Source organism: Hipposideros armiger, unplaced genomic scaffold, assembly GCF_001890085.2.
Source record: "Hipposideros armiger isolate ML-2016 unplaced genomic scaffold, ASM189008v1 scaffold_488, whole genome shotgun sequence".
NCBI classification, from domain to species: Eukaryota; Metazoa; Chordata; class Mammalia; order Chiroptera; family Hipposideridae; genus Hipposideros; species Hipposideros armiger.
This window is the reverse complement of record NW_017731838.1, coordinates 1-16,765: the sequence shown is the minus strand read 5'-3', so window position 1 is coordinate 16,765 and position 16,765 is coordinate 1. Positions and strand designations below refer to the sequence as shown.

The 16,765-nt window shown below is 38.8% G+C and overlaps 1 protein-coding gene across 1 annotated transcript; it reads left to right on the top strand.

Moving 5' to 3' along the window:
• Positions 1 to 1,935: 1,935 nt before the first annotated feature.
• Positions 1,936 to 16,367, top strand: CENPU (centromere protein U; the record flags this gene model as incomplete). Its single annotated transcript, XM_019667176.1, has 7 exons — positions 1,936 to 2,394; positions 3,343 to 3,391; positions 4,926 to 5,043; positions 6,510 to 6,615; positions 12,641 to 12,701; positions 13,176 to 13,262; positions 16,301 to 16,367. Coding segments are annotated over exons 1-7 (529 nt in total), but the record flags the coding sequence as incomplete, so codon positions are not given.
• Between the last annotated feature and the right edge of the window lie 398 nt (positions 16,368 to 16,765).

Sequence of the window (16,765 nt, the reverse complement as noted above, 5' to 3'; positions counted from 1 at the left end):
GCCAGAATCCTAAACTCTAATGCAGGCACCTCCATTTACTACCTGTAGACTGCTCCCTAGTTTCCGCATGTGTAAAGTGGGATTATATTGCCAACCACACAGGGATATTGAGAGGATTAATGGATTAGTAGATACTAAGCACTTACAGCAATGCCTGATCTTAGTAAATGCTCAGTGAACTCAAGTGATGATGATGATGGTGATAGAAACCAGCCCAAGGAAAAAACTGACTTACAAGGAAGGCAAGAAAATGGATTCAGAGCCCTGATGGCTTCTCACACCTCTAGATCAAAGTGAACTTGACAGGTAGCCTACCTCTGGACTTTTCAGTGACATCAGCTCATAAATTTCTTTATGATTTAAACCTATTTGGGTTGAGTTTTTATTTCTATCCTGAGTGCTGAACTTCTTCCTGTCTTAGCAGTTGGGCGGTTTCTTTTTTCAGACCCACAGCACAAAATGTTTGACTACAACCGCTTTCCCAGAAATTCGAGCTACCTATCCACTCCCTTAAGGGTGACAACTTTCAGTGGCTCCAGGAACCCTACTTCTACCCATCAGTGGGCAACTACCTTCAATATCTCAAAGGTGATTTACTCTTCAGTTGCAATTGACAGATGATCCTGGGTGGGGTGAACAGGCCTTTCACTGAAGAGGAATCAGGAAGGACCTCTACACAATGAAAAGATGACCAATTTAAGGGAAACGCAAATCAAAACCAATAGGATACTATTTTAACTCACTAGTTAGGTAGAAATTTGAAAGTCTTAAAAATTCTAAGTATCAAGGAGTATGTGGAGCCAAAGGGACTTTTATATACTGCTGATGGGGGTGTAAAATGTACAGTCTACAAAACAATGTAAAAATTGGCATTATCAGGTAAAGCTGAAAATACTTCTAAATGATGAGGCAATAATATTACTACTGAGTCTATCCAAAGAGAAGCTCTTAGACATGTGCCCATAAGACACAGAAATGTTCAGCACTGCATTGTGGTAATAAGCAAAAAAGACTGAAAACAACTGATGTATCTATACACAGGAGAATGGATAAATAAAATGTGGTATATTAATGCATTCCAAAGACAATGAAAATGAATCAACTTCAGCTACATGCATCAATCAATGTGGGTAAATCTAAAAATCACAGCTTTGAGTAAGGAGGAGCACTTGCAGAATATGTACCAAATATCATTTAAGTAAAGTTTACAAACATGATAACCAATACATTATTTAGGGAGATATCAGGTAGAAAAGCATGGGAATGATAAACACAAAATCAAGAGAGTGATTATCCTTGAAAGGAACGACAATGGTTTATTTCCTAATCTAGTAGTGAGTACATGGGTGCTCCTTTTTATTTTTACATTATGTTATAGTCTTTGTATCTATAAAATGTTAGTATCTTTTTACTGTGGTAAAATATACATGAAATGTAGCATTTTAACCATTTTCAACTGTACAATTTAATGGCACTACTTAAGCACATTCATTCATATTGTTACACAACCATCCACTTACTCTCCATCTCCAGGACGTTTTCATCATCCCAAACTGTTCTGGCGTCATATTCAAGAAATCATTTCAAAGTCCAATGTCACAAAGCTTTTGCCCTGTTTTCTTAAATTTCACCATATCAGATCTTAGGTTTAAGTTTTTGATCCATTTTGAGTTCATTTTTATTTATGGTGTGATATGGCTTCATGGTGTGATACTGATTCTTTTGCAGGGTAATACATTTTTAAACAAAAAAGAATCAGAGAATATTAGCTCCAGAAGGGACTCTCCCCATTGATGAAAGAAGAAACTGGGATAGAGGTAAAATAACAAGCCAGGCTCACACCGTTGGTTAAGGGCAGCGACCGACTAGAAGCCAAGTCCTGTCTATTTGGCAGTGCCTTATACTAGACAACTGCGCAGGCGCCTAAGCAGCTGGCGCCCCCAACCCTGGGTTTGGATCCGTCCCTTACTGAGCAGTGCGCGTTCGACTTTTTGACACTGGCCTCCGGCTTCCCCGCTGCCGTGGGCGGGACCAGGAGGCTCCAGCGCTCTGTAGCCTTTGAAAACTGGCTCAGAGCGCGGGTAGAGAAGGGAAAGCTTGGCAAATCTTTGGCGGCTCAGGGGCCGTTAGCAACTGGTTGTAAATCTCGGACTCCAGCTCCGCTTTCGTACTTAGCCAGGCCGTGTTTTCCCTCAAACTCTTTCACGGGGCGGAGCCCTGGGACCGGGCTGTTTACGGACCGGGTGCAAGCGTGTTACGTAATCGTCTGCTCGGACCGGATTGGCCACTCGGAGCGGCAGGGGTTTGGCGGGAAGTTTGTGAGCTCCTCCAGCGGGGAAAGCGGTCGGCCTGGATGGCTTCTTGGCGGCGGGTGCGGACCCCCGGACGCGCGAGGTAAGTGCCGCGGACCCTGGGAGCGCGGGCTGGAGACCAGCTTTGTTTTCTTCCTTTCCTGCCACAGTTTTTGCCTCTCCGAGCTGTGCTGCTTAACGAGGCGCCCTGGCTGTGCCACTGCGGAGTTTGCTCCGAGTGATTCAGGGCCTTGGTTTCTACGTCTGTAAATGTGGAATAATTATGGTCCCAACTTGATCCGAATACCGTGAGCCTTAAAGGAGTCACAGTTTAAAACTGTGCGGGGCGGCAGGAAAGAACGTTAGCTAGTGTTAGCATTATTTTGTGTGAATATAGTTTAAAGTAGACTCAGAATATTTTGGAACAAAATACCTAACAAATACTTACTGAGTGTGTGCTACTTGCCAGACATTACTGTTGGCGATGTTCACACTCTGCCTAGTAGTCAGTATTTTTATTTTCAAAGCCTTGCTGTTTTTGTAACACACACCACAGACTGTAAAGCTGAACCAAATCTCCGCGCAGTGGGGGTGGAGGGACAACAAAGCTGCCGCTTGTTACAACTAAAAAGGGCACTTCAGAAAGGGTCAAGCAATTAAAGTGTGTTTTTTTAAAGTTATAGTTGGCATACAGTATTATTCTATTAGTTTAAGATGAACAACAAGGTGATTCGGCATTTATATACTTGGGATGTGATCACCACCATAAGTCTAGTAACATTTTTTTAATCAAAAAGGGCATGCATTTTAAAATATATATAGGTAACATGATTTGACCTATAAAAATACAATTCAATTTGTGAAATATGGGTTCTGCTTTCTAAAACGATTTTGCCATGACCTGAATTTCATTCGTGCACACTATTAGTGCAAGTAATGGGGAATATCATTTGGAAAAGAAATGCTTGGAAAGGGTTGCAAGTTATGGGGTTTTCCCCGGTTATTTTTAAAATATTCCCTAACTCTTTTGTGTATTTTTGCTATTTAATAGTGTGAAATATTCAAAGAACACTGTAGGAAGAACACATTTCACAGAACATGTAAGTGATCTTTTATATTTTAATGTGATTTTTCTCATAATTGACAATACAAAAGAACTAACATGTTGTGGGAACCTCAGTTTCATCGACTTCACCGGATAAACTCAATATTTTATTGTAGTGACAAAGTATTTTCCTCTTCCCCTCTCCCACTTTTTCCAGTATAATGGAGAAAATGACCTGTGTTAACTTTTTGAATCTTTTTTCCTGGGCCTAACTGGATTTTATGTTTGTTTGGATAATTGACATTACTCCAAATTGTACAACTTCCTGTATTTTGCTCTTTTCATTTATAGCCATTTCTCTGTTACAAACAAATGTTTATGATTTTATAATATTCCAATTTGTGCACATAGTTTTACTTTAGGGTGAATTCTTTTTTTTTTTTTTAAGATTTTATTGGGAAGTTGGGGGAGGGGAATAGACAAGTTGTTGTCCTTCAGTCTTAGTTGTGGAGGGTGTAGCTAGCTTAGCTCCAACTCCAGTCGCCATCTGGCTGCCTGCTGGCAGCTCAGGGCAGCTTAGCTCAAGGTGCTGGGTTCAATCTTAGTTGTGAGTGGGCGTAGCACACCATCCCATGCAGGAGTTGAACCTGCAACCTTGTTGTTAGGAGCATGTGCTCTCACCAGCTGAGCCAATCTTGCCACCTGTTGGCAGCTCAGCTCATTGGCCCATGTGGAAATCGAACCTGCGACCCTGTTGCTCAGAGCTCGCGCTCTTAACCAGCTGAGCCACTCGGCCGGCCCTAGCGTGGATTCTTAGAATAAATCTATGTTAAAGGCAGCTACAGTTCTTTAACACTCTTGATAGCTAATTTCAAATTATTTTCCAGGACTTGTCCAGTTGGCATTGGCAATTCCCATTAAGATATAGGAATGATGTAGGAGAGTACAGTAAAATCTTGGATTGCGAGTAACTTGGTTTGCGAGTGTTCTGCAAGAGGAGCAAACGTTTCTAATACATTTTAACGTGGTAAACGAGCAATGTCTTGCAATACGAGTAGTTTGTTTCCGGAACAAATTATGCTCGCAAACCAAGGTATTACTGTACTTACTTTCAGGGAGCTCTCTCTGCTCTGTGTCTTGCCCTGGCTTTCTGTCTTGTGTGGTCTCTCCCCACCTGCTGCCCTAACCCTAGCCTTCAGAGGGCAGCTCTTCTACTGTCATGACATGTGAGAATGAAACGAAATTCAAATTTCAGTGTCCATAATTAAAGTTTTATTACAACACAGCAGTGCTTGTTCTTTCTGCACCATCACTGTGTGCTTTCACATGCTAATGGCCAAGTCATGTCAGTGCAACACAGACCCTGTGCCCTCAAAGCCTGATATATTTACTCTCTGATCCTTTATAACAAATTTTGCTGGCCCAGCTTTACATTATCAGAGGACTCTGTCCCCGCCCAAAGTGTTAAGGATCACTTCTTTAGGCAGCAGTGATAGCGGGAGTATCCTTGCTAAGTATGCATAAGGCAGTTTTGTGATGTTCTTGTTCGTTAAAGCCAATTCAGTGACTTTGACTTGATTCACTTTTAGGAAGCTGGCCAACAGCATAAGCCTACGGATGTATTTGATTTTTCTGACAATTCTGATATCTCAAGCATGGGCAGGATGAGTGAAAATGAGAAAGATGAAGAATCTTATGAAAACTTTGGTTAGTATTTTAAATCTTTATGCTAAAAACTTTAAAGTAGTTTAAGCAACAGCATTTAGGCTAGTTACTAATAAAAATATAGAAATATCTTCAAATATAAAAGTCAGTTGTCTGCATATTAATATAATGTTCTGGGGAGTGCATGATAATTTGAATTAATTTTTCTCACTTCTAAGTACATTGGAACTAAGAACTCTATTAAGCATTATCAAAGTAGAACTCTTCTAGTAGCATTTGTTAATAAGCCAGTCATATTAGGACACCTATTATAATATTTGTAACAAGAAGAATATAAAACGTATTTCTCACTCCATACCCCTAATAGAGGAATTCAGTAAGGGATTTTAATTTGGGGAAAAGAAGAGGGGTAGTTTTCCCTGTTCTTAAACACACTGAGGCAAAGGATGCCTCAGGAGAGCCAGCAGGAGAGCTTACCTGTGTTCCTTGGAGTCCCTGGTTGACCAGGAGCGTGAGTTATCCAGATGGAAGTGCTTCTGTCTCTGTGTCACTAGCCACTTCAGAGGCCAAAAATGATACAGAAAGTGCCAACTGCCCCCACATCTAGAACAGCAGTGATCAGACATTTTTACTGGTATAGGTTTTAAGGGAATTTTGAAAAAACATACACCCTCTCACATATTTTTAATTTGGTATCTAATTTTTTTCAGTCTAATTTTTTGTCAAAAGAAAATGTATATTTTAGAAGATGAAAAGTAATTATTAGCAGAATATATTATGATTTGATAAAAATGTTTTAATTATTTAAAAGAAATCCGGGGCTGGCCAAGTGGCTCAGTTGGTTAAGAGCTCGCTCAAGAGTGCGATCTCTGAGCAACAGCAGTTCGATTCCCAGCCCGAGCTGAGTTGCTGCTGAGCTGCCAACCGGTGGTAGGATGGCTCAGCTAAAAAAAAAAAAAAAAAAAAGAATCTGAATGTACAAGATATGACTCTTAAAAGAAATCACATAATTTAAAAATTAGGATGGAAATCACTTACCTTAAAATTTATCCATTTAAAGTGTTCAATCCAGTGGTGTTTTATTGGGTTGTCAGAAAAGTCATGACATATTTTTTCTGTTTTTCGTTGCAAAAATGCATCATGACTTTTCCAACAACCGAATAAATGCCATGGTCTTCCCATGAGGAATGCCGTGCTCCATTGGTGAGGAAAGTGAATGCCAGAGTTCCTATTTATGTTGGTCTTTTATTGAATTAAAACCTTTCCGTGTAAGTACAGTGATACAGGTTATAATTGATAACTATCCATGTATGTATTAGTGACATGGTTTAAATTTTTCATTGTTGAGGTATGAGATCAAAAACATTTGGAAAGTATGTTGTATAGTTGATTTTGATTTTGTCAGCCATTTAAACGAAGATTGCTTCGTATTCCGTTATAAAGGAACAAATTTAAACTTGCCCAGGCAGACTTTTAAAGTTGCACTTTTTAAAAAAATCTTTTTGTAGAGCCTCCTTTACACAGCACTGCTATTTATGCTGATGAAGCTGAACTCTCCAAACACAGCAGATCATTTATCCCTTCAACTCCTCAAGGAAAAGAAGCAAAAAGAAGGTACAGTTGTATTTCAAGCAATTATTTACTCATGGTTGATGGGATTTCTGAGAAGCTCTTTAAGACAGAACCTTATAAAGTAAAGCTTTTAAAAGATGTTTTGGACCAACTTATGTTTTTCCTTAAGAGACCTATACAAAAAAACTTAATCTTTCAAAAATCGACATATAATAATTAAAGGTGCAACTTTCCAGTTATTAAAAAAAATAAGTCCATGGGGAAGTAACATATAACATGGTGACTGTAGTTAATAATATTGTATTGTTTATTGTATATTTGAAAGTTGCTAAGAGAGTGTAATCTTAAAAGTTCGCATCACAAGAAAAAAAATTTGGTAACTATATGTGGTGACAGATGTTAATTAGACTTATGCTGATCATTTTTCAATGTATACAACTATTGATTCATTACATTGTACACCTGAAACTGACATAATGTTATATGTCAGTTATACCTCAATAAAAATAAAGTCTAATTTAATAACCAAAAAAATATAATTGACACCTGATTATCCTAGAAAACATTCCCTGAGAAGGTGGTTTAAGCTTTGAAGTAAAACAAAAAAAAGTGGGGAGGTAACGGTTTTATAAGCATAGAATTTTAGGTGATTTTCAGAGGTCCCTTTAATTTACAAATTATCACAAAAGACATATTCTCTAGTACAAGGTGAGAGTAGGGGAGACAGGCTGATAATTACAAATATGTTGTACATTTTAGATGTGTTGTCCCTAAGGAGCATTAGTTTGAGTGTTACAAATTTATATGAAGGTATGGTCAGGTAAATCATGTAAGAATGACTCCATAGAGACAAGTTGAGGACAAATTCTATAATGAAGAACTCTTCAATAATTATCATACTAATTATAAATTATTAGCTAGAGCAAATCTTTGACTTAAGGACCTCTGTTAGGTAATAGGTCAGTTCTAGTTATTGAATATATTGTGAAAGTAGCAAAACTGCATTTTTAGAACTAATATCCCACTTAGGCAAAAATCAAAATGAGAAAGTCTCTCTGAGGTTATCTGCATGAGGGAAGTTTTATGGTACTTGCAGAGACTCCACTTTTTCTGTTACTGAAAATCAACAATAAAAGCCAAATATTTGGAAAAACACACACTTGATTTTAAACAGTGGCAGATATAAATTTTAAAGAGGAATTTTTTCTGAATAGGTAACACATTCACATGGCTTAAAAATATAAGAAGGTTTTAATAAAAAGTCTTTGTCTCTTTACCATCACCCAGCTCCTGCATCCACTTCTTCCCTTCCTCCATTATTAATTTCTTATATATCCTTTCAGAATTCTTCATGCATACAAAAGAAGACAAATTTTTAGCCTTATATAGCCTTTTTTCACTTAATATATTTTGGAAATTTCACGTATTGATACATAAGGACCTTGCACATTCCCTTTCGTGTTGCAAATATTCCAGCGTATGGATAGTGTACTCCATCTCATGTTGACAAGCAGTTGGGTTTTTTCCAGTCTTCTGCTGTCACCACATGCTGTAGTCAGTCACTCACCTGGTACACGTGCCATTTCATACGCATGCCTAGATATCTATAGGATATATTCATTACAGGAAATCCTAGGTCAAATAAAATGGTGTTAATTTATATAGTTATTGCCACCAGAGTGATATTAAACTTGGATTTTTGCCAAGGTGATAACACTTTTGAGCTATCTCAGTCTAGTTCTACTTTGTGTTTTTCTTAAGACTGTTGAGCAGCATCTCTTCATATATTTAAAAGCTCCTGAATTTCTTTTTCTGTATCTTTGTATCCTTTTTCAGTTTCCTAGTAGATGTGGTCATTTTCTTCTTGATTTCTCTGACTTCATTTAAACATTAGTGAAATTAACCCTATATATTAACCTTATTAGATTTTTTTTTTTACTAGTTTGTCCACCTATCTTTTCACAAAACACCTAATGGTGTTTTTTACCACACAAATATTTTTCTTTTTGTATGGATGCATTGATACATTTGCCAATCTTTTCTTTTAGGGTTTAGGGATTTTGATTCATAGTTAATCATTTTCTTTCATAGAACTTTTATGATTTATTTTTATATTGAAATCCTTGATCCTTTTTATCCTTTTGTAAGAGGTAAGGTATAAACCCAACTTTTTTTTTCTTTAAATCGTTTTAATTTTTTAATTACAGTAACATTCAATATTTTATTAATTTCAGTTGTAGACATTTAACTTCTTTGGTTAGACATTTAACTTCTAGATTCCTTCATCTGCAAGGTGGGATAATACAACCTACCTTATATGATTGTTTTCAGATGAATTTATCCTCTTAGGCTCTTAAAACAGGTTGCATATAGTAACCTTTCAAATGGTGCCTTATTATTAGTGGTATGTTTTCAACAAACATTTATTAAGCACTGACTAGGTACCAGGCACTATGTTAGGCTCTGGGTTTACAATAATAACTGAAAATAGACATAATCTTTGTCTTCATGGAGCGTATGGAGCAGTAGATATCAATGAAAAATCACTGACAGATCATATGGGAAGGGCGTGATGCTGTGATTAGGTTGGTGAGGGGTGGGGTGAGGAACATTCCACATGAGGTAAATAGCGATGTATAAAGGCGCTGTGGTGGGAAGAAGCAGGTGAGTCTGTGGGACTGAAATAATCTGCGATGCCCCAGAGTAAAAAAAACGAAAAGGGTGAACACACTGCCAGATGGTAATTCCTTTGAATGTCGTTGGTAGTGATTGCTAGTTCTACCCCAATGTCTTCTCCCCTTCCTTAGTGACAGAATGTTTGATTTTAGTAGAATACGTGGCTGTCAGAATAAAGAATATATTTCCTAGCTTCTCTTGCAGCTATAGAATTACATTTTAGCCCAAGAGGTATCTGCAACTTGTGGAAGTGTCTTTATAGGGAGGAGTGTGCCCTCCTTTGCTCCTTCTCCTCATGGTTGGGATGGAATGTGACAGCTGGAGCTTGAGCACCGGTCTTGGACCATGGGGCGCAGTGCACTAGAAGTCAAACAGTAAGACAGAAGGAAGCTGGGACTCTGATGATGGTGGGGCTGCTATTACCAGTCCTGAATTGTCTCTGGAGTTCTGTTGAAAGGGCAATAAAGTATCTTGTTTAAGGCATTTTGGGGTATCTTTTCTACCATTTGTGGCCATACATAATCCTATCTAATAAACTTGGTAAGGAGTTTTGTTATTATCTTAAGCAGTTGAAGAATTTCAAGCATGGGTGACACAGTCAAGTCTGCATTTAAAAATGATCACTCTGGCTGCAGTGTGGAGAATGGATTTTAGAGGCAAGAATGGAACGGAGAGACCAGTTTGGAAGCTGTTTTAGTAGTCTGGGGCCGGGAGGACTAGGGTGACAGAGGTGGCGTCACCTCTGTCAGTGACGTGATGGGTTTGAGAAATAGGAAGCAAATCAGCGGGGCTTAGGGATGGGTTGGATGTAGGAAGGTGGGGAAGAGATTGCTGTCAGAGAGAACTCCTGGTTTTCTGGCTTGTATAAATGGATTGATGATAGTGCCATTGATTAAGTTAGTGGTTACTAGGAGATTGGGTACCCTTTATTATGAAGTGACCGTGAATTTGGTGTGGAGATGTCAGAGAGACTTGTGTACATGGGTCTGGAGCTCAGAGGAGAGGGCTGAGCTGGAGTTCCAACTGAAGTTGTTAACATATAGGTGGTATGGGGGACTGTGGACATGGATGAGAGCTCACGGGGAGAGATCATAGCCTGAGAGAGGGCAAGGACCTGGCACCAACCGTCAAGAAAACCCAACAGCTTCTGTCCAGGTAGAGGAGAAGGAGCTTGCAAGGAGAGAGAAGAGAAGTGGCTAGAGGGGAAAGAAGAAAACCAGGAGAGCGTGTGTTCACCGGAGTAGTGGGGGAATGTGTGTGTGTGTGCGCACACGTGCGTGTGTGTGCAGTCAGGAGGATCAAATATAGTTGAGAAGCAAGTAAGGTAAGGACTGAACACGTGCATTGCATTTAACAATATGGACATTTTTGGTAATCTTGGCTTTGATGGCATGGTAAGTCCAAACAAAAGCTGTTATTTGGGTAAGTTAGACAGGGTTTGTATGTGGATACAAAAGGAAGTCAGGGCAGAAGGGGTGCACTGGGGAGAGAAGTCAGCAACATTTCCCAGGACTCATGGAGGCATCAGCATCTAGGCCCCAAATCCTCACCAGGGGTGTTAGTTCTTTGTTCCTCGACCTTCTCCGTCTCTCTCCTCTCTTTGTGTAGGTGATTCTGCCCCCATATTACTCACGGTTTTAATTATCCATGTGCCACTGTTCCCAAGTCTGTCTCTCTTACCCAGCCTGTCTCCCGAGGCCCAAGATGTCCTGCATATCGGTCATATTTTCCTAGATGCCCACAGACAGACACCTCAGACTCAACAAAGACAAAACCAAGCTCAGTCCTTTTCTTCCCCCATCCAGTGTCAACAAGCTCCTTTGGTATTCTCTAGGTTACTGGTCCTGCTGTCACCCAGTCACCCAAACAAGCAAACTGGGGATCTTTACTGGTATCTTCTGTTCTCTGATCAATCCTATTCTGGCCTGTTAGCACCTCAAGAATCCATTTTTTTCCTCTCCATACCCCGCTACCTCCCTAGTTTACCCCACAGCCACCATAGTTTAGGCACTAGCTACTCTCCCCTGCAGCAGTTTCCTGCCTGGTCTCCTTGTCTCCGGAATTATGTTCCCTCTGTTTACCCACCCACCCACACTGCTTCCAGCATGATCTTTCTAAAATGCCAGTCTTATGAGAGTGAGATACCACCTTCTAGGGGCTCACCCTTGCCTGTATGTATGGCGTAGAAGGCCTCTGAGCCCGTTTGGATCCTCAGGTAAATCATACAGAGGCGGATTTAGAATCAAAGGTTTATTAGTAATACCTGTGAAAGTTAAAGGTGGAAGAGTCGGGACTGGGCAGAGACGGCCTCAGACTGCAGTGTAAGCTCTCACTGCTCTGGCCAAACCATTAGGGAGCTCTAGAGAAAAGATTGCCTTTTAGAGAAGTCCTGTATTGGGCAGAAATGACCAGGTACAAGCTAGTGTTCTCACCATGTTTAGTTACTGATGGAGACTCCCCACAGAGTGTAGCCTCCTCTCATGCTGTCGTGGGGCCTGGTGGCTGCAGCTGCAGGCTGTTGGCCAACTGTACGGACATCTGAGCAGCACGCCGCCATGGCTGCCTTGCCGCCTCCCTGGTCATATCCGTTGATCTCTTCCCTAGCATTACCTTCTCTTTAACAATACATTCTACCTGTACTCAGTGTCAAGCTCCTTAAACGTGCCAGCTCTTTTACCTTTTTCCTTCTACCTTAAATACCCTTCCCTTTATTTTTTGGTCTGGAAAAGTGTTTTCAGAAGTCAACTCAAGTGTCTCAACCACGATGTCTTTCCTAATCCCCTCAGCCATGTACCCACATCTTCTCTGTCCATTGCTTGCTAAGTCATCACTGCATTATCTTTGGTCTTCCTGCTAGACAGTGAACCCCTTTAAAGGAAGGCTCTTCATTTTAAAAGTAATTTTATTCACTGTACTTTGTATTTTGAAGTTGGTTTTAAATGTTTGTTGTATTGAATTGAATGAAATAAAGAACTCTCATCTCTCATTAGAAGTTTAGGGTTACTTTTTCCATTTAAAAGGACAAAAGAAGGTGTTCCTTTTTATATTGCCTAATAATGAGCTTAGTGTCTGTGGATTAGCTTTTAGTACAAATGATAGTCCCTAAACCTGGGAAGGGTAACTCGGAGGAAGGTGCTGTTCTCAGGCATGACCATGCTGCAGTAACGGGACACTCCCCAGTACTTGCCCACCAAGGATCAACTGATGTGGCCTGGGTGTGGGAAGATGAGGGAGGTGACCGACAAATCTGGGAAGGTGGCAGTCTGCCCAGAACAAGTGGGAAATCTCATTAAATTGAGCTTCTTTTCCTGCTGAACGAACAACTTATAGAAGACATGTGAATAGAAATGAAATGTATTACAATGTATTGATGGCTTGTTCTTTGGTACAGCTCGAACACTTCTGAAATTGAAGAAAGTGCAAATGAATCTGTAAAAATTAGTGCAAAAAAGGTACGTAGGAGTGTTCTTTCTTCTACTTGAATTTGTAAGATATTTCATATCCTGCCTGTTTAGATTGAATGCAAATAGAAAAAATTATCTGTAGCAACATTTTTCATAGAGAAAGAGTATTATGTTTTAGAAGGTACTTTTTAAGTGAAAAGTGAAATATTTTATATCTGAAGTGTTCTGCATTACAGAGGTCCCATATCTATGTACAATAACTTGTCAATTCTAGCATTCATGTAATGTGTTTAGATTGTGATTTACAAAGGCAGGGTGATTTGTTGACAGTATTTACTTGGAGCTTTCGTTAATCTAGGTTTCCTGTCCTATCCACTAATCACATTGTCATCTCCCTGTTATGCTCAGCCTTGAAGTTTAGAAATGAGCAATGTGGACCTTATGGTTATCCTCTGTTATATAATAATAAGAATGATAAGCATTTGTATTTTCTAAATCAGTAATGCCGTTTTCTTGACATAGCCAAGAAGAAAACTCAAGCCCATTAGTGATGACTCTGAAAGTGCTAAGGAAAGTAATGTAATAATAAAAGGTAAACCAGCAGAGAAAGTAAGTACACAACAACATGAAACTCTTCTAACTACAGGCATCTTCAGGACTTTCCGAGAAACCAGCTGAATTGGACACTCCTAAAAAGATTAGGACCTCTTAGTGCCAAGTCCTCTGTTGAAAAGAGACCCTGGTAACAGAAAGTCAACCAGTAAGAGAGTGTCTGCCATCCCCTTGGAGAGGAAAAAAAAAGTTGATTCAAAAATGTTTAGGAGAAAAATAAAGCATTTTCTCTTTCCCCCACTTTTTTATAATAAAAAAGATGTCTTAATACAGCATTTTCTCTTTCCTCCATTTTTTTAAAAAAAGATGTTTTATATTTTTCTTACTGTAAAAATGTTTATTTTAGAATATTTAGAAGCTATGGGAGGGAAGATAAAATCACCTATAATTCCGTCACCCAAAACCACCACCATGTTTTTTTGGTCTATACTCTTCAGTCCTTTTACTGAGCTTTTCTCACCCTAAGTGGGACCATGTTCTTGTCAAAAAGTATTCCACAATATTTTAATGACTGCATGATATTTCATTCATGAAAGTGCTGTAGTTTCGTTCATCACTTACTAGTGAACCGTTGCAATGTAAACAATTTTAAGTGCTTTGATGAATTTCTAGCTAAATCTTTGTGTGCGCCTTTGATCATTTCCTTAGGAAGAAAAATTGCTACAATAAAAATTGCTGGGTCATATGTGTTCTGTTTTAAGATTCTTGATCTATAATATCTTTTTATCAAGCTTTTAAAATGTTTTACACCAGCACCTTGATTTTGGCCCACTGAAACTGATTTCAGACTTCTGACCTGCAAAACTATTGGCGATTACATTTCTGTTGTTTTTCCAGCCACCAAATTGTGGTATTGGATTACAGCAGCCACAAGAAACTAAACCACCGCCTAATGACTTTTTCTTTATAGTTACGTGCTTTTTGGTTCTATAATTTCCTTTTTTAATTTTAATCTTTTATTTATTTTAGTATAGTTTCTACTGAGATTCCCTAACTAATCTCTAAGACCATCATCATTGCCTTGACGTTTTTGGACATATTTATGACAGCTGCTTTAAAGTCTTTGTTTTCTAAATCAGATATGTGGGCTATCTCAGGGTGTTTTGTTTGAGTACTATTCTGTCCCAACTCCAGGTCAACATTTTTTGTGTAATATTTTAAATCTAGTACTTTCTAATTCTTTCTAATTGTGCATTGGATATTGTTGATTTTTGTTGAGAGTCAGAATTCTGTTAAACTTCTTCTGAATAATGTTGACTGTTATTCTAACAGGTAGCTTGATTATTAGCTGATCATCTTGAACTTGGTTTTATCCTTCGTTAGGGTCAATTTGTGAAAAGCCTAAGATATTTTCCAAGCCTTTCCAACTCAGTGGGACTCAACCTCTGTATTACTTTTCAATTGCTGCATAACAAATTACCACGAACCATGTAACTTAAAACAACATACATTTATATCTCGCAGTTTCTGAAGGCCAGAAGTCCAAGCTACATTACCTTAGCTGAATTCAGTACTCAGGGTCTCACAAGGCTGAAATCAAGGTGCTAGCCAGGACTGAAATCATGAGACTCGGGGTCTCGGTCTCATGTGAAATCATTCAAGTTATTAGTAGAATTCGATTCTTTGCTCTTGTAGGCGCTTGTTTTCTCTCTGATTGAAACTGGTGGATACTCTCAGCTTCTAGAGGCTGCCCTTAGGTCCTCATGTGGCCCTTATATCTTCAGAGCAAGCCAGAGAGCCTCTCTCATTTGGCTACATGGAGTCGTATATAATGTAACCTAATCAAGGGAGCGGCTGTCCCACCTGTTCACAGGTGCCACCAACACTCAAATGGAGGAAGTCATACAAGTCATTGGGGATCATCTTAGAATTTTCCTTACCTCAACCTTCAGTCTCTGTCTCCCTGGTGATTCTGGTCAGAGATTGGTTTTAGGCTGTGAGGATGGTCCTGGAGTAGGCCTTATTCCAGGGCAATGTTTCTCAGTCCTTTTTCATTTTTGTCTTCTTTAAGAATCCTTTTTAGACATTTTTCTCCTAATCACCCCCCCACACACACAATTAAATTTTGATACCACAAGCAAACTGCATATCTCTTTATGTTCTTGGGTCCTTTGGAGGGTTACAACCATTGTAATATCTAAGTTTTTTTTTTGCATTCCCCTCCCCCAAAGAACCAGTTTTTGCCCCCTTGGGAACAGTATTGCCCCGTTTGAGATTGCATGCCCTAGAGTATCGTTCTCACCTTTAAGTTACAGTCTTTCTGCTAGCTCAGCTAGTTGAAATGAGGTCTCTGCATTTTCTACATCTAATTTCCCCCAGCATTGCTTGTCCTCTATTACCTGTGATTTTCTTAACCCTATGATAGCCACTTCCTGGTGAACTTTATCTAGCCTCACCGCATTTGTGGAGCACTCACTCAGTCAGAGACTTTCAGAGAACCCCCTCCTGGACATCTGGGCTTTCCTCTAGCAGTCATTCCAAGTGCTTCAGCTGCTGTACTCTGATTTCTGCCTCCTTGGTGGTAGGACTACTATGCTTTGCTGGCACTTAAGCTTGCTGTGCTGCTGTCTGGAAGTTGTCCATGGGGGTGGGGGTGGGGGACATTTACAGGGTTCACTTTCTGAGTTTCCTAGCCTTGTTTTGCCTGTAGTCCAATACCTAAATAAAATTGCCAGCCCCCACCCCATTTTATGGTTTATGGTAGGAAAGCTCATTCAGCTGTTTTTCCATCATAGCTTTGGAAGTTGAGCTGATTGCACACATTATTTTAAATAATAAATGTTCAGCTTCTTCCAGGGCAACCATTGTTAAAAGCCAACTGAGAGTTTTATTTACTTTTTATTTTGAGACAGTTTTGTTTTTGCTCAATGTTTCCTTATATTAAGTAAGTTATATAATTAATATATTAACTTAGAAGTAAATAAGAATTATAGTTAAAATATTGTATTAACTGACAGTGTTTGATAATACTGTCTTAATTCTTTAAAGAGAAAGAATACTTCTTAAGTAAAATTCTTTGCTGTGTTGTTTTGTAGAAAACTCAGAAAAAGAAAATATCTCAAAGCAAAAGGAAGAAATCAAGACGTGATGACACAAACTCAGGTACAGAATAGTGTTTTATGTTTTTAAAATCATTCAAGAATTTCATTTAAAAAATAGTTAATTTGTTAAAATAGCAAGTTTTAAGTATCTAAAACTGCCACTTTAAAAAGTTAAAAATATGTGACTTAGGAGTAACTTTTTTCCAACATCTATCATGAAAACTTACAGTATACAACAAAGGTGCAAGAATTTTACAACATCTATATATTCACCACCTAGATTTTACTATTAAATTTTATTATATGTGCCTTATCACGTACCCATTAGTCCATTTAAATTTTTCATCACACAGAATATACTCTTTTCATATATCATGTAGTTTGTACTGTTGTATAATATTGATAATTCAGTAATAGCAGAACTTTTTTCAGATTCATCTGTTATTTTGCATCATTTTT